This window comes from Glycine soja, chromosome 20, assembly GCF_004193775.1.
Source record: "Glycine soja cultivar W05 chromosome 20, ASM419377v2, whole genome shotgun sequence".
NCBI lineage: Eukaryota > Viridiplantae > Streptophyta > Magnoliopsida > Fabales > Fabaceae > Glycine > Glycine soja.
In genome coordinates, this window is record NC_041021.1 from 21306507 (window position 1) to 21330050 (window position 23544).

The 23544-nt window shown below is 34.5% G+C and overlaps 1 protein-coding gene and 1 non-coding gene across 2 annotated transcripts; both read left to right on the forward strand.

Moving 5' to 3' along the window:
• The first annotated feature begins 3408 nt into the window (after positions 1-3408).
• On the forward strand, positions 3409-7334 carry LOC114402451 (nudix hydrolase 2-like). The gene is made up of 9 exons (XM_028365018.1): positions 3409-3620; positions 4425-4636; positions 4735-4800; positions 5080-5217; positions 5784-5861; positions 5937-5987; positions 6077-6111; positions 6228-6336; positions 6738-7334. Exons 1-9 carry the CDS (start codon positions 3482-3484, stop codon positions 6924-6926), a joined length of 1017 nt encoding a protein of 338 aa, XP_028220819.1. The 5' UTR covers positions 3409-3481; the 3' UTR covers positions 6927-7334.
• A 14202-nt stretch (positions 7335-21536) lies between these two features.
• Positions 21537-21643, forward strand: LOC114404017. The gene has a single exon (XR_003664778.1). It is a non-coding gene; the product is annotated as a small nucleolar RNA R71 (small nucleolar RNA).
• The last annotated feature ends 1901 nt before the right edge of the window (positions 21644-23544 follow it).

Consider the following 23544-nt stretch of genomic DNA (forward strand, 5'->3'; position numbering starts at 1 on the left):
TGGTATGATGCAATGAAGGATGAGATGAATTCCATGCAGAGTAAAAAAGTTTGGAACCTTGTAGAGATGCCTAATGAGGCAAAGGCCATTGGGTGTAAATGGGTCTTTAAGACGAAAAAAGATTCATTAGGAAACATTGAGAGATACAAGGAAAGACTAGTTGCTAAGGGATTTACTCAAAAGGAAGGAATAGATTACAAAGATACTTTTTCTCTAGTATCTAAGAAAGATTCTCTTAGTATAATCTTGGCATTAGTTGCTCATTTTGACCTTGAGTTGCAACAAATGGATGTGAAAACAACTTTTCTTAATGGTGATTTAGAGGAGGAGGTTTATATGAAACAACCTGAAGGTTTCTCCTCTAATAGTGGTGAGCATTTGGTTTGCAAGCTTAATAAATCAATATATGGTTTAAAACAAGCTTCCCGTCAATGGTACCTTAAGTTTCATGGGATAATTTCTTCATTTGGTTTTGATGAAAACCCCATGGATCAATGCATATACCACAAGGTCAGTGGGAGTAAAATATGTTTTCTTGTTTTATATGTAGATGATATTTTACTTGCAGCCAATGATCGGGGTTTGCTAGATGAGGTGAAACAATTTCTCTCTAAGAATTTTGACATGAAGGATATGGGTGATGCATCTTATGTCATCGGCATTAAGATTCATAGAGATAGATCTCGAGGTATTTTGGGTCTATTACAGGAAACCTATATTAACAAAATTCTAGAGAGATTTCAGATGAAAGATTGTTCACCAAGTGTTGCTCCCATTGTGAAGGGTGATAGGTTTAATTTGAGCCAATGTCCAAGGAATGACTTTGAGAGGTAACAAATGAAAAACATTCCTTATGCTTCAGTTGTTGGAATCCTTATGTATGCTCAAGTATGCACAAGGTCTGACATTGCATTTGCAGTTGGAATGTTAGGAAGATATCAGAGTAATCTAGGTATTGACCACTGGAGAGCTGCTAAGAAAGTGCTGAGGTACCTTCAAGGGACCAAAGATTACATGCTTATGTATAGACAGACAAACAATCTAGATATGATTGGTTATTTAGACTCAGACTTTTGCTGGTTGTGTTGACTCTTGTAGATCAACATCTGGGTACATTTTCATGATGACTGGGGGAGCTATTTCATGAAGGAGTGTTAAGCAGACTTTGACTGCTACTTCTACCATGGAAGTTGAGTTTGTCTCTTGTTTTGAGGCTACATCACATGGTGTATGGCTTAAAAGTTTCATTTTTGGGCTGAAGATAGTTGATACTATTTCAAGGCCTTTGAAAATTTTTTGCGATAACTCAGTTGCTGTCTTTATGGCTAAGAATAACAAAAGTGGAAGTCGAAGTAAGCACATCAACATTAAGTACTTAGCCATTAGAGAAAGAGTAAAAGACAAGAAAGTGGTCATTGAGCATATAAGCACTGAGTTGATGATCGTTGATCCTTTAACTAAGGGCATGCCACTGTTTAAATTTAAGGATCATGTAGAAAGAATGAGACTTGGTTCCACTTTATGATTGTATACTTATATGTTAAAGTTGAAACTTTTAAATTATGATATTTTCTCATATTTTGGTGCACATTGATTTATTTGAGAAAAATTATGTTTTGGACCAAGAGTATACATTGGGTTTATTCATTAAGTTTTATTACTACTTTGAGTATACTGCTTGGGAAATTGAGCATACTGTAATACATGGATGATATTACTCGTTATAAGAGGAACTATCACTATGATTCGTATATTCATTTCTTAAGAAGATTGAGCATTAAGTCGAAATGTTTGGACCAAGTGGGAGAATGTAAAAAATTTCTGGTCCTAACATTTTGAAAAATTGAAATGCTCGTCAGTCTTGGAAGCCCAATTCAATGGCTGTTAATGGATGGTAATGGCCACTAATGAATTGTAACAACCAATAATGAGTGGTAATGGCTACTAAATGCATTCTTGATGGTAGAATGCCTATATATAGCACATGTATTTGGTTCCTGAGTTCATCCCTTTTGAATTCATTTTGATACACCATCTAGAGAGAAAAAGAGAGAAAGCTTGGAAGAACCAAAAACAAGAAACTCTTCATGGCAATGGCTGGAGATATGATTTGATTTTTATTTTCCACATTTTGTTAATGACCTGTGTTTCTTTTGTAGTTTGTAACATCACAGGTTAAAAGGTTTAGTCTAATAAGAAGATTAAATAAAAACAAAAGAAATTGGAGTTGTTTGATTATTGTTTTAATTATTTTTTTGTTTTTTTTTAGAATTGAAAAATAAGAAAATTGATTTGATAGGTTTAAATATACTTTTGGTTTCTACAATCTTACGATTGTGTAACTTTGATTCTTGAAAGATTTTAATTGCACATTTGATCCTCTATATTTTTAAAATAAAGCATTTTTTGTTGTGCTGTTTGTGTGTTGTCAATTTCTTTAACATAAATTACTAATTAATGTGAGACATTAGTGATAACTTGACAAATGATGTGACATGTCAATTTTGATTTTTAATGACATATTAATACACTCTCAATATCACATCAATACATTTTCAATATTACATCAACGTATGTGTTGGATTATTACATTATCTCTCACATAAACATATTAATATCACATTATTATTGACATGTCACATCAATTATTACTTGTTAATTTTTGTTTTGAGTTTCAAAAGTAGTTTAAAAAAAAGCAAGAAAATGAAAACAATTTAAACATGTTTTTTTAAGTTATATAATTTTTTTAAGCCAACAAATGTGTAAATAAGCAATCGTAATTCTTCTTTCCTATCTTTTTAAAACTGATTTAAAAAATCACCATATCACTTTGATATTCTTAAAATCAATTATCAAAAGCTATTTTATTAAATAAATTTAAAGAACAAAAAAAAAAATAAACTGTCCCAAAGGATTTTGCTTTATTTTTCATGATCGAAAACATGTTTTTTGTTTGTATCTGTCGTTGACAAGTTCAACGGCCACCTAGGAGGCTAGGAGTACAAAACTGAGTTAAGCATTTCAAAATATTGACGTAGTATTTAAAATGATTACCATAATGTTAACTTTTGTTATTTAATAGAGTCGCTGGACCTTGGTTGATGAATTCTGCAGCGCGTTTCATTTGTAACTTCAAAGAAAAAGTGACACAAAATTCATACGTTAAGTTTGAATATGAAAAGCTAACGTGTGGTGTTGGTGTGACGCATTGCTTCAATATTTTGTCTTTTAGCTTTTTCTTGTTCATTTCTCGTTTCATATTCTAAGAGTTTGTTCCTCAAGTAATTAAAACATATGCAATGACTAATTCAAAGTCCCAGCCACACATTGCACGGAAATTGTCCTTTGGCACCATATGATGACCCTATAGGCTATATAATTCTCAAGCCTTGATTCTCTCCCATAACTTGAGTTTCAAAGAAAACCTAATAATTACTTAGTCTTGATATTCTCTCTTGCGTTGATCATTGCATTTGATTGCATGATGATGAGTTCTAGAGCTAGTAAGCTTGTTTCTTCCTCCCTTTTGGCAGCTTCAAAATTGTTACTTAAATCTTCTTCTTCTGCTCCTCCACTTCAAACTACAGCTCTTGTTGGCTCAATGGTCCCTAAAGTTCAAGGTAATGATTACTACTTAGAGTATGTGTGGATAAATTTTTCTATAAATATTTTTAAAAGGAAAAGTTAAGAAAATAAATGAAATAAATTTCTTCGTAACTTCAAATTAATTTATACATATGCTAAGTTGCTAACTTATAAAAATTTTCTCATAGCTTATATAAAAATTACTTGTTAACTTATTAAGAAACTTATTTTATTTTTTTTAACGTGGGTCTTTTTTAATAATCTTTTAATAAAAATTCATAAAAAAATGAATTAAACTTCTCTCACAAAAACTTATATACCCCAGTTCCTTTCTTCATCAGGAGAAGTTAGATGAATCTTTTTTTTTTATAAAAATTAATTAAATGTATAAGTTTATTTTAAATTATGAATCAAATCATTTTATCATCTTATTTTCTTCTCCTATGAATATATATGGATAAATTTACCTAAACAAATTATCTATTAATTTAATATTTGACATTATAAAAAAAATCTAATCCTCAATTTAAAATTTATGGATTAATTTAATCTCTCCAATTGACACAACTGATCAATTTGTTCTTTAGTGCTATTAAATCAATCATTTTAATCCTTTAAAATCTATAAGTATTGTTCAATTTAGTATTGAGGTTAGAGAATACATTAACTTAAGTGCATTGATGTGAGATACTAAATTAATTAACTAATAATAACCAACCTAGTATACCATTTATCCAGGGGTTATTGGCCAAATGAATAATAATAATAATAATAATTCAAGAACTAGCTTCCTTTTTACTCATGTTTTAAGCATTAATGATTATTAAACACCCTTTTAGGCCCGAAGCACAGTTCTGGTTTCCCTAGATCATACATGTCAGCTACCTTAGCTTCTCTGGCCAAGGAAGAGGAAGTGCCAAGTAAAGGCATTAATACACTCAGAGCAATTGAAGACCAACATGGGGGAGTTATTGTAAACATTGAGAACCCTATGGATTCCTCAGTTTTCTCTTCTTTGCTTGAAGCTTCAATATCACAATGGAGGGAACAGGTACAAATTTCAAAATATTAATATTAATAACTCTAATGTTCAGTAGTTTCTGATAACTTTGGACACCACTCCAATTGTTCAAAATGTGGTTCTTAAAGGGAAAGAAGGGAGTGTGGATCAAGCTGCCCAGAGAACATTCAAATCTTGTGGATTCTGCAGTTAAGGTAAACACTTGTTTAATTTTCTGCTACATATACACATGCATAGCTTAGAAGTTAGAGATTAAAATTGTTAGAAGTCGCCAAACACATGGATTAACTGACAGGAGTTCAAGTCTAAGTATGCAACTGTCACTAGTAGAACTTTGTCGCTCTTATAATTGTTTTATTTGACTTGAACAAGATTATCTCTAGTACAAAATTAATACTCCTGATTTGTACCAAAAGAATAAAGAAATGTTAGATTAGAAGCCGGTTTGTGATGTTGCACTTCACTTTTTGCAGGCTGGATTCCGATTCCACCATGCTGAACCAGATTACTTGATGCTCGTGAATTGGATTCCCAATACTCCCGATACACTTCCTGCAAATGCTTCGCACCGCGTTGCTGTTGGTGCTTTTGTCATGAATGCCAATAGGGAGGTAACGAAAAATCAACCCTTTATTTTTTGTTTCCCATTCTTAATTGGTTCAACAGTTCAAGACTTTTTCTTTTTACCCTCTCTTTTTCGCTATTTTCATTGCTCAAGTTTTTCAACCCTGCTTCTTGGAAAATACATGAAGTCAATCTCTGCCTTGATTTTGTGGTGTGGTTATCCTACCTACTTTTTGTGACGAAGACTTGTATTTCTTATAGTGAGTCAGTGGCCACCCGTTTTCCTAAATATATTAAAACTAATGAAATTGGATTATAATTTTGATGCACTGATATTTTAGACATCAGGAGGGATCCGCCTATCATTTATTTTCTTAAAATATAATAATTATAATAAATAATTAATCTTAATTATTAGATCTAAAAAAAAGAAACGATAAAAATAATAACTTAAAAGAGTTACTTTAAAAATTTCTTTAAATATAACACTTAAAAATAAAATAATTATTTTAAAAATTTAAACGTCATCTATGATTAGATGAGACTGCAATTTTATTTATTTTACAAAACATGTGTATTCTAATCTAATTAAATTTATAAAATTGTTTGGCAGGTGCTTGTGGTTCAGGAGAGCAATGGCAGGTTTAGTGGCCAAGGAATCTGGAAGTTGCCTACCGGAGGCGTTGATGAAGTATGTTACAAAAATTATTGTTGATTATTAAACATTAATAAAAAAAATTCTGATTAATTTGAATTCCACTTGCAGGGTGAAGATATTTGTACTGCTGCAGTTAGAGAAGTCAAAGAAGAGACAGGGGTAAGCAAAAACATAATCAAATTGTTTAATACTTTAACCATTGGATATTTTTTAAACCCTTAAGGGATTTGCTTTTATTATTCTTTCAGATAGATACAAAGTTTGTGGAGGTCATAGCATTCAAGTAAGTTATCAAATACTGTACTATTATTGGATTGCTACAAACATACTTTAGCAATAATTTGCTCTTCAAATTCAATTTATGTATATGCTCTTAACGATCTGTATTTGTGGTATCAGGGAAAGGCATAAATCTTTCTTCCGAAAATCAGAGTTGTTCTTCATTTGCATGTTGCAACCTCATTCCTTTAAAATTCAGAGACAAGTTTCAGAAATTGAGGCAGCTCAGGTATGCATGTATATTCTAAGACCACTTAGCATCCAATTTATCTAGAATAAGATTAAGGAATTATTTCAATTTTTACAAATAATTATAACATTTTTTTTCTATTTTTAAAAAATCGTACAAAACTATAAAAACATAATTTTATTGTTTTCACTATTTTTTTTTAAAAACCTTTCAATACAATAAATAAAATACAAATAAGATGGTACTTTTATAATTATTTATGAAACCAATTTTTTTTGTTAAATTGAACAAACCCTATTCTATCTAAAAAATTAGCTATGAATCCTTACTAAAAGGGTGCCTATTGATAACCTACATGCATAAAATGGTCCCAGAAAAATTAGGCAGCAATACTATATAATATGCCAATCATTGTAATGTTATTTTTATTCTTCTTTCAGTGGATGGCAATTGAGGATTACATGGCCCAGCCTTTTGTCCGAGAAAATGAGCTATTTGACTTTCTTACCAAAATAGGGTTATCAAAATTTAATGGCAAATACAGTGGCTTTTCCACCGTACTCTCTAGCACTTCCTCTTGCAAGAAATCTTACTTTTACTTCAACAACAACGACGCTGGTCACATTTAGCTTCCAAACTTTAACAATTTGGGACGTTAATTTCTTGCAAATTGCAAGCTTGACTTATTGGCCTCCATTATTTAGCACTCACTTAATTTTAATTATTAAGTGTTGTTAGCATTGTACATAGATCTCGACATCCACACACAAGTTTGAAATCATAGGCATTTTTTTTTTCTTCCAAACCGTGTAAGGAGATAGGAAAAATTAATTAATTTTTTCAATTTACAATTTGTTCATTTTATTAAGTCTTTCATTCATACTCATAGGAGGAGGACTGGTGATTTTTTTTTAGTTCTTTATTACATCAAAAGCCAAGTGTCAACTGTAGTGTTGTCATACTTTGGGATTGTAATAATTGCTATTTCATAGCCCACCATTAATGGAAGAAATAAGAATTTCATTATAATTTTATTAGCTTTTTTTCTTTTTTCTTGTTGTATGATAATATGATATATAGAAACATGTGTATTTTTTATTTGTAATCTTTTATTACTACTTAAGAATACACATGACTTATGATGTAAAAAAGAACATTACAAGTCATGAGTATAATTTTCACCTAGTGGTGCCTTGATTGTTCCCTTGATTTTTCAATCCAACACGCTTTCCAAGTAATACATGGCTTGTGAGACATGTTGGATTACCTTGCTGCCACTTTTTAATGTTGAGAAAACTGTTTCAAACTTCAAACAGTTAAGTCCTTAGACGTGTACTAATTTTGTTTAGAATATTGTGTTAAGAAAATAAATGTTTGAAAACTGGCGATGTTTGCTGAAAACTTCTTGTACACAGCTGTTGAATATTGACCATTAACTTCAAAAGGAATGTAGGTTGTTATTCATGCAACAACTTCATTTTTTAAGAACAGATTTAATATTAATTTTTTTAAAAATAAAATATAGTTAATATAGTGATGATAACTGCACTGATTAAGGTTGATCTAGTAGTAGAGACTTTGGGTAGCTTACACATAGTCTTAGATTCAAATTTTATAAATTTAATGTTTATACATTGAATTTTACACCTTTATTCAATTATACATTATCGTTAGAATTACTTTAAAATAACTATTTTAAAAGTTAATAAATTTATTATATATATTAGGTTGTGATTAAATGATAGTATAAAAAGATTTTACAACATATAACTCTTTTTCTCTTTTGTTATTGCCATTGTTGGAAAAAAAAATTACGATGAAGATGTTTGGGTTAAAATTATGCAAGTTAGGCGTAATAAAAAGTAGGTGTAGTAATTAAATCTGTTTTTTTTTTTTTTTGTCAAAAGAGTTTAGAATAAAGCTCGGACTTCAGCCGAGCGACACTTACTTTATTCAAGTGAGGATTTTTAACCACACAAGAACAATACAATAACAATGCATAATATGATAATAAATACTACTAATAAATACTTCTGATGCACAAGTACAAAGCATGTTTGCTGAGACTTGATTAATTAATAAATACTAAAGGCTTTTGTTATATCCACTCTCATGTTTTACTAAAATGCTCCCCTTTTAATTATTTTTCCATAAATACCCCAAAAATCAACGCCCTTTTTTGGAATATGTTCCCTTTTAGAGTGTGTTTGGAATGAGAAATTTTAAATTTTAAGAAATTTTAAATTCTAAGAATTTCAAATACGTAAATTGAAATTCTTTTATTTTCAAAATTTTGTGTTTAGATAAAAAAAATTAAAATTGTGAAGGTGAAAGAAAATGAGTCACGAGTTCGAGAATGAGATTTCGGAAACTTTTAGGTGGAAAAGAGGATGAAGGTTATAAAGAAAATACGTGAACGTTTTGAAAAGTTCTTATATAAGAACAGAATTTCAATTTCTCACCTTTTAGAAGGAAATTAAAATTCCACATTTTTAGTTGTTTAAAATTTTGTTTTAAAATTTTAAAAATTTAAATTCTTCATAAAAAACATCCAAACAATGAATTTTAGATTAAAGAAATTTAAATTCTCTAATAAATTACTTTCCTCAGTTAAAATTCTCTATCCAAACACACTCGTAAGGAAAAGATTAGGTTGTGATTGCCTACAACATCGCCATGCAATGCTTTTGCTACAAAGACACTTTCGTCATCGCATGGATATTCAATATTTATTGTATTATATTTGGTGAGAAACTCATGAGAATCTTTTGGACATGACCAAGGAAGTGGCCTCAATACTTTGTAGAAATCTCAAATCTCAAGATTCATGTGACATAAGCCATGCACCAAGACTCCAAGACGGTACGAAACTAAGATATTTCCATTATAATCCATGCATTACAGTTCGATTCAACTTGCATGTATACTGTAAAGGGAAAAATATCACATGAACTAAACATAAACAAAAGTAAAATATTTGGATGAAGAGTGTTTTGTAATAATTGAGACTAGTTGAGGAGGTAGTGACGATGATTCAATGATTGATTAAAAAATTATTTTAAAACAAACTCTTTATTGTATTAAATTTCATAGGTCGTTTAATTTGTGTAGAAAAAAAAAAAAAGCATAGCAGTATAGCACGTTAAGATGAATGTGCCTGTGCAGAAATGAAGACCTGCGCACTAGCCTGGACAAAGTATATTCTATATGTGATGTGTCCGAACTCAAAGTGCATGTAGAAGATAAAATAAGCACACATGGGAATGGTAACAAAAAGCCTCGTGATTCAAAAGATGTAAGCTTTGTCTATACTTATCTTAATTCTGTTAACTCATATTTGGATCTTTCAATTTGCAACATTTTGTGTTTGGCTTCCAACTTCAGGTGCAACATTGCATGAAGAACTAGAAGCATGAGAAAAATGAGAATCAGGCACAAGAGATTAATGCCGGTTTAGATCATGGACGTAGTTCTAGTAGTAACACTTTAGAGGATGATTGTAACATCTCAATTTTCGTAAACTAGATTAAAAAAGATTGTTATTTATAAATAAATAGAGTTTTAAAAAAATGATGAGATTTTATAAATAAATAAATAAGGAGATATAATTATTAATTAAAATAATGATTTGAGAGAAAATAAAAAGGGTATTTTATTTATTTGTTTGATAGAGAATAAAATAAAGTTTGTTTTTATAAAATAATAATAATAAATAAATAAATAAATAAATAGAGTAAATAATAGGTCGTAAATGCCCCTAACTATAAATACCAACATGCTAGGTCAGTTTTCATACTGACTCCTCAGCCTCCTCTACCTCACAATTTCGTTTCTTCTCTCTTCCTCCAAAATTCTCTCTTTTTCCCGCAGGCCACCTAACCTGTCTCAGAAAAACGATGATCTCGGACTCGTTCACCGTTTGATCGTCGTGAAATTTGAGCACTACGTTTGCAGCCCAATTCCGAGCATTCTCACCGTTGGGAATTTTGATATCATGTTTGAGCTGAGAGAAATACCTTTCGCATTGTAGCTTTTTCCTTTCTCGCAGAAACCCAAAACGGTCTCAGTAAAATTATGATCCCGGTTTCGTTAACCGTTGAATTTTCATGAAATTTGGATATGTTGTTCGAAATTCAATTGCGCACACTTCCACCGTTGGGATTTGCGAGATAATATTCGTGGAGGGAGAAAAAGGAATCACATGAAGACAATACAAGTGGAGGTTTCAATCTCTTCTCCATCTCTCTGACGTTTGGGAATTCTATCGGAGCAATCGGAGGAATAACTGAAGGAATCTCACGGAACTGCTAGAGATGCTGCTATCACTGTCAGAAGACACGTGAGTCCGCTTAGAGGTAAGGGATTAGTTATTCACAATTGGGAATTAGTGAGAACATATGTAGGGATCCTTAGAGATATCAATTGGAATGTGTTTTGGGGTGTTTTTACAATTTTCATTTTATCTTTATAATTATTACAGTGAATTATATATGTTTGACACACCAATTTTTGTGAAATTGATATGCTATTGTGTTGAGCGTGAACCTTATAAATCGAGTACTTTTTCTAATTAATATGAATTGATGAAATAAAGTAAGGAGAAATTTAGAGAGAGATATTGATTTTGTATTTTGTCTTTTTCTTGCTGTTTAAGTTTTTATATATAATTTAAAAAAATTAATATCATAATTGAAACTGACTAAAGTGTTCATATAATTATTTAGAATTTGTGCATTGAAAGCTTACTTTGAAATTTGTGATTCAATATGATGTATGCTAGTTTATAGATATAGAGGTAGTTATTTATATTTATAATTTATGTAAATAATATTGTAGAGTGTTATAGTATGATTCCAAAAATTATTAAGTGTTGGAGTTTGAGAATATTATGGTTAAATTTCATGAACATGTGTATGTTGTACCTTATGAATATCATTGGGAATGTTATGAGATGATTGATGTGATGTTATGAGATGTTAAAGTGTGGACATGATATTCGATTGTGAATAAGTGGATGTGTTAACACTTGATGTTACATTAATTATATCGTGAGCTATGAATTATACAATAACCCGACCAGTGTTTATGCGCAGTGTTAAAGAGAAAGTGTAGGTTCCTAGTTAGGAGCCAGTGTTAAATTGTAGCGCAATTGTGTTAAATATGTTTAAAACATGAGTGTGAGGTCGTGGTATTGTATAATTCATGAACAGTGTTTATAAATGAAATATGCGATGAATTATGGAATAATATGTTGCCTTGAGATTATAATATTGTTATTGAGATTGAGTAAAAGTGTAAAGTAGAACATGTGTTGAATTGTGAGATATGTGAAAACATGTGATGGTGGATTGTGACATTATGAGATGTGAAATTTTAAATGAGTTTTGGTTGTGAATAAGTGGGTGATTAACTCTTAATGTGACATTATTTGTGTTGTAAGCTGTGAATTGTACAATAACCCGACCAGTGTTATCTTGAGAAAAGTGTAAATGCGCAGTGTTAAAGAGAAAGTGTAGGTTTCCTATTTAGGAACCAGTGTTAAATTGTAGCGCAATATGTTGTACGTGTTTAACACACGAGTGTGAGGTCATGAGTATTTTATAATTCACAAGCAGTGTCTGTGTGCTAAAATGATTTTAGGGGTTGGACTTGAATCAGGAGGGAGAGGCCCTGACGGACTCTTCGGAGTGTAGGCCTTGGGGGTCACCGGGTTTGAGTGCTCCTTTAAGCCTATGCTGATCCCATATGGTTGGAGCATTCTCGCAAAACATCGTGACCCTGACTGGTCTCCCTATGATCTTACTTAGTGAGAGTGACCTGACAAACCCATTGTTTGGTGTGTCTTGTTATGTACTCCTAAGCGCCCCAAGGTGGTTTTTCACTGACATGGTACCACATTGCATATAGGTTTGAGTCTTAGCATAACTGTCTCATGCGCTTGCTAATTATTTATTATGAAATTGATGTGTTATTATGTCTTGATCAGAGCGTGTGATTCTTGTGTAATGTGATTGATGATTGAAAAGTGAACTTTGAATGACAAAGTGGTGGAATTACGTGAATTACGTGTAACTAAGTTTTATTTGGTTTATATGATATGTATATCTAGTTGTCTTGTTTCTCTATTAGTTAGGAATGTGATAACTCACTCCCCGTGTATTGTTTGTGTTTGGATCCTATGATGATCTTGAACTTTATGTTCGGGGGAGCAGATGACTAGGTGAATTGCTTTAAGGAACCATGTGCTGAAGGACATCAGGACACAATGCTCTGATAGGATGTGGCATTTGGTTATAGGGTTTTATAGACGACCTTGTTTGAGCCGAAGTGAATTTATTATTTATTTAGAAAAGTTTTATGATGATGTTAGAAAGGTGAATGTGAGCCTGCTACCCTCTTAAAAGGCTTGTATTTAAATATGTTTTAAAAACTTGAATTAAGTTTAATTTTTTTTTAATTATTTCTTTTATTATTAGTACATATATATATATATGTGGGGTAGAGGGTGTCACAATGATAATGCTTCTCAAGCAAACAGTGGAGGAGCCACTTCTGCTCTCAACCTAAAAAGGGAAAACAAAAGTTAGTAGGGGATCAACAACAAATCCTCAAAGCCTTTATGCAAGGGTAATTAATGTCTTGAAATACAATTTCTCTCTTGCTTTGATAATGTGGTGCGATTGGATATTAATTGTTTTTAATCTTTCAATTGATAATACCATTTGTGATGTCTCTGACTGCTTACAAAATTAATTCATAGGTCGGTATTAAAAACAAGGCCACTGAAGTTCAGTCAAAGTCTACCAATGTTATTCTGGTTGATGCCGATAGAAACCAGGTAAAAATCAAATCCTTTTTTATCTCAACAATTATAAAGCAATTGTTTCAAATGAAGGAAAGTATTACTCTGCCTATTGTTAATTTTTGTGCTACTGTATTATAATTGTTGGAAAATTAACATTTTGGGTAATAACGTAAATAAGGAAGAATATATGTTAATTAGAGAAGAGTATATTCTTGTAATTATCCTTTTATTTATGACACCTAATATGAATATATGCTATTCCATGTGATTCAAATACATGGAATTCATCAAATGTGTGTTGTTTTCTCTCTCTATTTACAAGTTGATTAGAGAAATAGACGGGGTAAAACTCACTTTAGGTGGTTTGGGCATGTGCAAAGAAGATTTGTAGAAGCTCTAGTAAGGAGAGTAGATCGATGGAGGTACCTTAATTGATCTTTATTATATCTCTGAACAGTTAAGTTCACACTATGGTCTTTCTCTCTCAAATATGCTTTATTTGAACTGGCATTGTGAAATATCTTTCGCTAATGTTACAATTTCTATTCTTATATAACCTTATGCATCCTTAAGGTATTGATAAGAAGAGCTCAAGTTCCTGATGAGCTTCCAGGTGGTTACAAATTCAATGCCGGTCAAGATATTATGATCTCTGTATATGTGACACCCTATATCCTAACATACATATACTAAAGAAAAACATATAAAAAATCCAGAATTTAATTAAAACAATTTTATTCAAATCACTTAAACAAATTCACGTGGGTAAAAAGGTCACATTCACTTCACTGTTACCAAATAAAACTTATTAAAAACATCTTCGGCTCAAAACAAGGTTGATCGAGGCCGTACCCGAATCAAATAAACATGATAATGCAGTAACTAGGAAGTGATCCTAGGTCGTTTCCCAACGAGCAATGATAAACCAAATGTTCATAATATACTTGCAGTAACAGTAACGATTGGGGGGGGGGGTTGTTTGTTTTGTGATTTAAGGAGCAGAACAAGTAAACTGGAATACGAAACTAATAATATTAAAAATGGGTTGTTTCCTCTGATTTAGAAGCCATTCTCTTATCCTGGGTTATGGAGAATTCGTCCCTAACAGTAACCACTTAATCCAACCCTATTTCAATTTACTAAGCGAAAATCAACCTAGGGTTGTCAATACGTGATTAGGCACCACATACACCAGTTAGCCCCTCGTCCATTAAGCATGAACGCAAGTTAGGCTCAGAGGCAGTTAATTGAACACGAAGCGTGCACTGATTAATGTTCACGAATTTGGGTTAACTGGTGAAGGGAAAACTGCTAGGGAACCACATTATAAACGAAACCTCAAAGAGAGTTGGGCTACTTCCTCAGAAGGAAACAACACCAGAATAATTAGCCTTCCATAGATTCGAACAGAAAACGTAAATGAAACATGAAGCAGAAACATAAATAACAGAAACGTAAATGAGACAGAAACGAAAATGAAAACAGAAACGTAAATGAAAGTAGAAGAAGAAATAAGAATGAAATTGTAATTAGAAGCAGGAAATGGGAAATTGCACTAAGAACGAAAACAGTAGCATTAGAACAGAAAGAACTTAAAACCCTAAACAAAGCTCTGAATAATGAATGGCATAACAGAATGCCTTGCACGAATCCCAAGGCTGCTATTTAAAAAGAGTCACTCAAAGTCGCTGGGCCCTATTACAATACTCTGGCCCAAAACGAAATAAACACTAAACCACATAAAATAAAATTGCGAAATTTCCTAATTAAAAATTAACTAAGGTAAGCGCTGCTTTATTTGCCCTCTTCAAGTCCACAACCAAAATTCGGATTAAGCCCAATATTTCATTAATTCCTGAAATTAGATTAAAAACATCAAATTAGCTAAATGAGACCAAAAATAAAAACTGCCTAATTAATTGACAATTAAGACCAATCAGTAATTAAAATGGTGCAAAAAGGGTTTAGAAAATAGAAGAAAATGATGGCACATCAAAACCCCCCATACTTAGCCTTTTGCACTCCTGGGCAAAATGAAACAAAGAACAAAATCCAAGGATATCAAAGAGAGGCAAACGAAAACATTCACATATTTCTCAATGAACATCAAGGAATGAAAGGAATGGGTAACATCTAACATAAGGAGATCCGAAAAGTCAAGACATTCATGAAAATCATCCAAGCAACCCAATCATGGCAAAATAGTTAATCAGCTCAAGAATGAAAAGTGATAAAGCCTCACAAGATATACACTCTATCTCTCAAGTGTCTAGGCTACTATTTACCCTCAAAGCACCCATGAAAACAAACACCACATAAACTTGGCAAGATTCTAAAATTGACAATCAACCCATAAACACAAGCACATGAGGATCAAAAGGTCTTTTAAGGTTGTAATGGGGCCAAGGACAAGGTATGGAAAAATATGGAATAAGTGGCTGAATCCCAAAGGAATAGAGGAGCAATGGGGAATAAGTGCATATTAAGAAAACATAAGAAAATAAAAAGAAGTAAAGATAAAATTTAAACATAAAGAGTAGAACCAAGAGTCTCATCATTCTTTTCTTATTCACTCAACTTTACTGTTTTTCTTTTTCTTTTTCGATTTTTTTTGTTGCTCTGTAGCCTTTTGAGAAACAACATCATATTCAACATGTCCAACATTTAACCAATATGCAATGTATATCAAGTATGGCTCAAAATATATCATGAAGCATGGCCAACTAAACATGTTATCCAATGAAACAAAAACCCCCACACTTATTCCCAAAACAATTCCAAAGCTCCAAAATTCCTTAAGGATATGGTGATATCATGGTTTTTCACTTAAGGCTTGTAGTGAGCTTCAAAACAAGGAAAGGGAAACAAGGCTCAAAAGGGCTATCAAAGGAATTAAGTCAAGGTAAGTCCATTTGGCTAGAAGCTTATAAGAACAAAATTGCCTCAATCATATCCAAATATGCATGTGAATTAGGAAGCATCAACAAGAATCAAGCCAAGGCTATTGTGCACGCAATCAATGGGGCAAAACACACCAAATGATTATGATGATGGACGGCTCAAATTCTCACAAAGGTAAACTCATCACTTTCAAATTGAGCTTTCAAAACTATCATGACATGTAGAGGAGAATCAAGGATTTCAAGTCACAAAATGTCAAGAACTTTTATTTTCAAAACAATTACCCATTTCTTGAACATATCCTATAATTCAAAGAAAAACATGCAAAGTCTTACATGCACACAAAATTGACCCAAAATATTAAACTAAAAATCCGACGAAACTAACAACATTAACAAATTAACACAACTAACAAATTAACAAAACCAACAAAACTAACAAAAACCAAAGAACACTCCCCCCCCCCCCCATACTTAAACAACACATTGTCCTCAATGTAGCACAATTAAGAGATTAAAACAATTAAACCATCAAATAAAATTGGACAAGTGTAATAAAAGCAAAGAAGGGGATAGGAAAAGAAGAACTCCCTAAGTCACGGTGGAGTAAGGAAGTCTCTTCCACCACTACGTCCACTAAAGAAGGGTTCGTGAGGAATGACTTAAGTCGATGTCCGTTGACCTTGAAGCTCTTGTTTGTGGAGTCGCTTTTGATCTCAACTGTACCATAAGGAAAAACATTAGTAACAACAAAAGGACCAATCCACTTAGACCTCAACTTACCACTCATGAGTCCAAGCCTAGAATTATACAATAGCACTTTTTGCCCAACCATGAAGTCCTTCTTAACTATCATGCTATCATGGAACTTCTTGGTCTTTTCTTTGTAGAACTTGGCATTCTCGTAGGCTTCTAGGCGGATTTCATCTAACTCACTCAGTTGCAACTTTCTTTCCTCACCAGCTTGATCCATAGAGAAGTTGCAAGTCTTCACTGCCCAATATGCTTTGTGCTCAATTTCCACTGGAAGATGACATGCCTTTCCAAAGACAACCCAATAAGGAGACATTCCTATGGGTGCTTTGTAGGCAGTCTGATGTGCCTAGAGAGCATCATCAAGCCTGGTACTCCAATCTTTCCTGCTTGGCTGCACAATCTTCTCTAAAATTCTCTTGATCTCCCTGTTAGAAATTTCTGCCTGTCCATTGGTCTGGGGGTGGTATGGTGTGGATACCCTGTGTACCACCCCGTACTTTTTAAGCAGGGCATGCATTGTTCTGTTGCAAAAATGGGTTCCTTGATCACTAACAATTGCTTTAGGTACTCCAAACCTGCAAAACAGATTAGACCTGACAAAATCTGCAACAACCTTAGCATCATTAGTTCTAGTGGGCTTGGCTTCCACCCATTTTGAAACATAGTCAATTGCAAGGAGAATGTAAACATAACCAAAAGAGACAGGAAAAGGGCCCATGAAATCTATACCCCAGACATCAAACACCTCACAGAATAGCATAGGTTGCTGAGGCATTTGTTGTCGCCATGTAAGTGTATTTCCCGCTCTCTGACACTGCTCACAAGTGTTGCAGATCTTCCACTCATCTTTAAAGATGGTGGGTCAATAAAAACCACAATCAAACACTTTGCGAGCTGTCCTTTGAACACCCAGATGACCTCCCGGTGCGGAAGAATGACAAAACTGCAGGACTGAGTCAGTCTCATGATCTGGAATGCATCGTCTAATGACCTGATCACTGCACAATTTCCACAAGTAGGGGTCATCCCAAATAGCATCACTTTTAATTTTATCTTTTTGGGCCTTAGATGCTAAGGGAGGAAAAACAAAAGCAACCAAATAATTGACAATGTTAGCAAACCAGGGAGTAGAAAGAGAGTCGGAAATACTATACAGTATATACAAATGATCATACGGGAAATCATCCCGAATGGGTGAATTCGCATCCGATACACGTTCGATCCGACTCAAATGATCAGCAACTAAATTTTGTGCTCCGCTCCTATCACGGATCTCCAAGTCAAACTCTTGAAGCCAGAGCATCCATCGGATCAACCAAGGCTTAAAATCAGCCTTCTTCAACAAGTAGTTTAGAGCTGCATGGTCAGTATAAACAATGATGTGGGTACCAAGCAAATAAGATCGAAATTTTTCAAGAGCAAAAACTATGGCTAGAAGCTCCTTCTCAGTAGTAGTATAATTCGCTTGGGCAGCATCTAATGTCCTAGAAGCAGAATATATCACCCTTGGCAATTTATCAATTTTCTGAGCAAGGACAGCCCCCAATGCATAATTTGATGCATCACACATAAGCTCAAAAGGGGCTGTCCAATCGGGTGCCTGGATGATGAGGGTGGTAGTCAGCGCTCTTTTGAGGCAATCAAAAGCCTCTTTGCATCTGTCATTAAAGTCAAACTCCACCTCCTTTTGCAACAAGTTGGAAAGTGGAAGGGCTACTTTGCTAAAATCCCTTATAAAGCGCCTGTAGAATCCTGCATGACCAAGAAAAGATCGCACCTCTCGCACACAAGAGGGGTAAGGCAATTGTGAAATAACAGAAATTTTTGCAGGATCTACTTCAATACCCTTATTGGAAATAATGTGGCCTAAAACTATACCTTGCTCAACCATAAAATGACATTTTTCAAAATTTAGAACAAGGTTAGTTTCAATGCATCTATTCAAAACTTTTTCCAAATTATCCAGACAACCATCAAAAGAGGATCCATACACAGTGAAATCATCCATGAACACCTCTATGCAATTTTCTAAGAAGTCACTGAAAATACTAATCATGCACCGTTGGAAGGTACCAAGGGCATTGCACAGGCCGAAAGACATCCTCCTATAGGCAAAAGTGCCGAAGGGGCAGGTGAATGTGGTCTTTTCCTGATCCTCAGGAGCAATAGTAATTTGCATATAACCAGAGAAACCATCAAGGAAACAATAGTGAGATTTACCTGCCAGGCGCTCAAGCATCTGGTCAATGAATGGCAAGGGAAAATGGTCCTTTTTGGTAACTTGGTTCAGCCTCCTATAGTCAATGCAGACTCTCCAACTGTTCTGCAGCCGAGTAGGAATCAGCTCCTCCTTCTCATTTTTGATCACTGTGAGGCCGGTCTTCTTCGGGACTACCTGGACGGGACTCACCCATTGGCTGTCGGAGATAGGATAAATGATTCCAGCTTGCAAAAGCTTGGTTATCTCCTTCTTCACTACATCAAGAATCACCGGGTTGAGTCTTCTCTGTGGCTGTTTTACTAGTTTAGCTCCATCCTCTAAATTTATTCGATGCATACATGTGGATGGGCTAATACCAGGAATGTCCGCCAGGGTCCAGCCTATAGCCTTCTTATGCTTCTTGAGAATAGACAACAACTTCTCCTCTTGCTCATCAGTAAGGGAGGCAGATATAATCACTGGAAAACTTTTGCTATCATCCAAGTAAGCATATTTTAAATTTGATGGCAGAGGCTTCAATTCTGGTGTGGTTGGCTGGGTAGTGGTAGAAGGAGATGGTTTCTCAACCTGTACCTCATAAAGAAAGTCAGAGGTATGTGTACTTCCTGAAACATGGTTAGTCCTATCTAACTCTATAAAATCAATCTCAAGAGGTAAAACACCACCACCAGACATGCAATCAATATCACTTTCAGATTCACTTTCAGCATCAAATTCAGACATATGATCAAGTACAATTTCAGACTCAATGCATGAAGAGTGAGAGGTATGCAGATTAGAGTAAAGATCAGTCATGTATTCATCAACAACATGGTCAATTATTTCAGCACGAAATACAGAAAGATCTTCAGATGGGTATTTCATAGCATCCAGAATATTAAAATGAACAGTTATATCACCAAACTCCATGGATAGTGTGCCTGCATAAACATCTATCTTAGTTCTAGCAGTTTTCATAAAGGGTCTGCCTAGAATGATGGGAACTGATCCTTGAGAAAATCCATCTTCCATATTCAAAATATAAAAATCAACAGGGAAAATCAGTTCACCAACTCTAACTAAGACATCTTCTATGAAACCAACAGGGTAGGCAACACTTCTATTAGCTAAATGAATTACCACATCAGTTGACTGCAAGGGACCTAGAGATAGAGAATTAAAAATAGACAGAGGCATAACACTAACAGAAGCTCCTAAATCTAGCAAGGCATTGTCAAACTTACTATTCCCTATAATACAAGGTATGATGAATGTACCTGGATCTTTACATTTTTTAGGAATTTGGGGAACAGATTTACCAATCAGTGTGGAGACATTTATGCCCATGCTAATTCGTTCACTTCCTTTAAGCTTCCTCTTATTAGTGCATAACTTCTTCAAGAATTTGGCATATCTTGGAATTTGCTTTATTGCATCCAGCAGAGGTATGTTTACCTCTACTTTTCTGAATGTTTCCAAGATCTCTTTCTCTGCCTCTTCCATTTTTTTGTTGAAAACTGCTCTTGGAGGGAATGGAAGAGGAGGAATGTGTTGCTTCTGCAAATCAGAATTACCAATGGAAAATTCACCTGCACATAAATTGTTAGGTAAATTTTTGTCGTTACCTTTTTCTGGAGTAGAGTGAAGTTTGGCAGGTTCAATTGCAGATGAGGAAGGTCTTACGGGTTGAGGTCCTTGACACTGCTTTCCCGACCTCAATGAAATGGCATTGACATTTTTGGGATTTTGGCCAGCTTGGGAAGGCAGGTTGTCAGAATTCTGGGACTGTTGTTGATTCAATTGTGTAGCCAATTGTCCCATCTGATTGGTTAAGTTCTGAATGGAGGCTCTGGTCTCTTGTTGAAACTGCATGTTCTGCATAGTAATTTGCCTCACAAGTTATTTGAGGGAAGGTTGTGGAGGAGCCTCAACTGTTGGCTGTTTCTGGGGCTGTTGCTGTTGTTGGATTGGTGGAGGAATGTATGGTCTGCTTGGGCCAGCAGCATTTTGGAAGGAAGGAGCAGGCTGCTGTTGTTGTTACTGAGGGCTAGACCATCTGAGATTAGGGTGATTCCTCCATCCAGGGTTGTATCTGTTGCTGGAGAGGTCATAATTGTTCTGCTGTGGTTGATTTTGCTGCTGAGGTTGAGGAGGTCTATTGTAAATATTAGCAGCATAAGCTTCGGGCTGCTCAATTGCTCCAGGTTGCTGCATGGAAGGGCAAAGGTCTGTATGGTGGTCAGCAGAGGAGCACAAACCATAGACCCTTGCAACAGGTACAGATTTCTGGTTCAAGGCCAGCTGGGTTACCGAGTTAACCAATGCATCCAGTTTTCCTTCAAGCTTCTTAGTTTCAGATGATGCAACTGAGTTTGTAGCTACCTCATGCACTCCTCTAATGACTATAGCATCATTTCTGGCGCTAAACTGCTGGGAGTTGGAAGCCATCTTCTCAATTAAATTTCTGGCTTCAGTAGGAGTCATGTCTCCAAGGGCTCCACCACTGGCAGCATCTATCATACTTCTCTCCATATTACTGAGTCCTTCATAAAAATATTGGAGAAGCAGCTGCTCTGAAATCTGATGGTGAGGGCAACTGGCACATAGTTTTTTAAATCTCTCCCAGTATTCATACAGGCTCTCTCCACTGAGTTGTCTAATACCTGAGATATCCTTCCTGATGGCTGTGGTCCTGGAAGCAGGGAATTTTTTTTCTAAGAATACTCTCTTCAGGTCATCCCAGCTCTTGATGGACCTTGGAGCAAGGTAATACAGCCAATCATTTGCCACTCCCTCTAAAGAATGAGGAAAAGCCTTCAGAAATATATGATCCTCTTGGACATCTAGGGGTTTCATGGTGGAGCAAACAGTATGAAATTCCTTCAAATGTTTGTGCGGGTCTTCACCTGCAAGGCCATGAAACTTTGGAAGCAAATGAATCAGTCCAGTTTTAAGAACATATGGGACATTCTCATCAGGGTATTGGATGCACAAGCTTTCGTAGGTGAAATCAGGTGCAGCCATTTCCCTTAGAGTCCTCTCACGGGGTGGAGGTTGTGCCATGTTCTTAGAATGTTCAAAATCAGAATGCTCAGAATCAGAATGCTCAAAATTGTAATGCTCAAAATCAGGATGTTCTAAATCACCAATAACAGAATGCACAGATTCACCAGTAATGGAATGCTCAGAATGATCAAAAGGTATAAAATGATGTCTAAATAATCTATGAAATGTCCTATCTATCTCAGGATCAAAGGGTTGTAAGTCAGATGGATTGCCTCTAGTCATACACTACATTCAGCATGCACAACTAGTTGTTTTGTCATGTAAATAAAGGTGCAGGTTTGAACTACAACTACCCTCAAATGATATCTAAATTACTTGAAATTTTGTGAGAAACCTTATAAAATGATGAGAAGATAGCACAAAAAATTTCAGGCAAAAATTCAAAGTCTAACTATGGAAGCTAAAAATGGTAGGTTAAGAAAAATAAGTGAATAAAACTTGAAAAATAAAAAACTTTTGACAGAATCACTATTTTTGGATGATGGAGACCTCAGCCGGCTGCCATGGCGTAGGAAATTTTTTTCTACCCCAAATACATTTATAATAATTGCGATTCTGATAACCGGAGCAAAAGTTATGGCCGTTTGAAGTTTCGACAAACACAAAATTTGCTACTTTTTTGGAACTTTCAAATCTGACTAAACTAAAGGCTCTAGCTATTTTTCCCACAAAATATAGATTAAAATAAGTTACCACAAAAAATTCAGCCAAAAATAACAACCCTAGCTACTAAAACAAAAAATCTCAAATAATTCAGCATGGGTGGTCGCTAAAATCCGTCTCTACTTGATTTCTACTACTACTCTGTTTTGTCGCAAGCAAAAGTTTTTGCTAAGTCCGTCGCAAAACACTATTCACAGAAAAAAAAACCCAAGACTAAAACACGGGAAGCGCTTAATAGGAAAACTGAAACAGAACACACACTAAACAGAATACCAGGACACTAAACAACACTAACACACATACTAACACAATACTAACAATTAAACTTAAAACACGAAAGAATTAAACACACAACACTAGCTAGCTATTATGAACCTTTGGACACTGCTCCCCGACAACAGCGCCAAATTTGATCGAGGCCATACCCGAATCAAATAAACATGATAATGCAGTAACTAGGAATTGATCCTAGGTCGTTTCCCAACGAGCAATGATAAACCAAATGTTCATAATATACTTGCAGTAACAGTAACGATTGGGGGGGGGGGTTTGTTTGTTTTGTGATTTAAGGAGCAGAACAAGTAAACAGGAATACGAAACTAATAATATTAAAAATGGGTTGTTTCCTCTGATTCAGAAGCCATTCTCTTATCCTGGGTTATGGAGAATTCGTCCCTAACAGTAACCACTTAATCCAACCCTATTTCAATTTACTAAGCAAAAATCAACCTAGGGTTGTCAATACGTGATTAGGCACCACATACACCAGTTAGCCCTTCGTCCATTAAGCATGAACGCAAGTTAGGCTCAGAGGCAATTAATCGAACACGAAGTGTGCACTGATTAATGTTCACGAA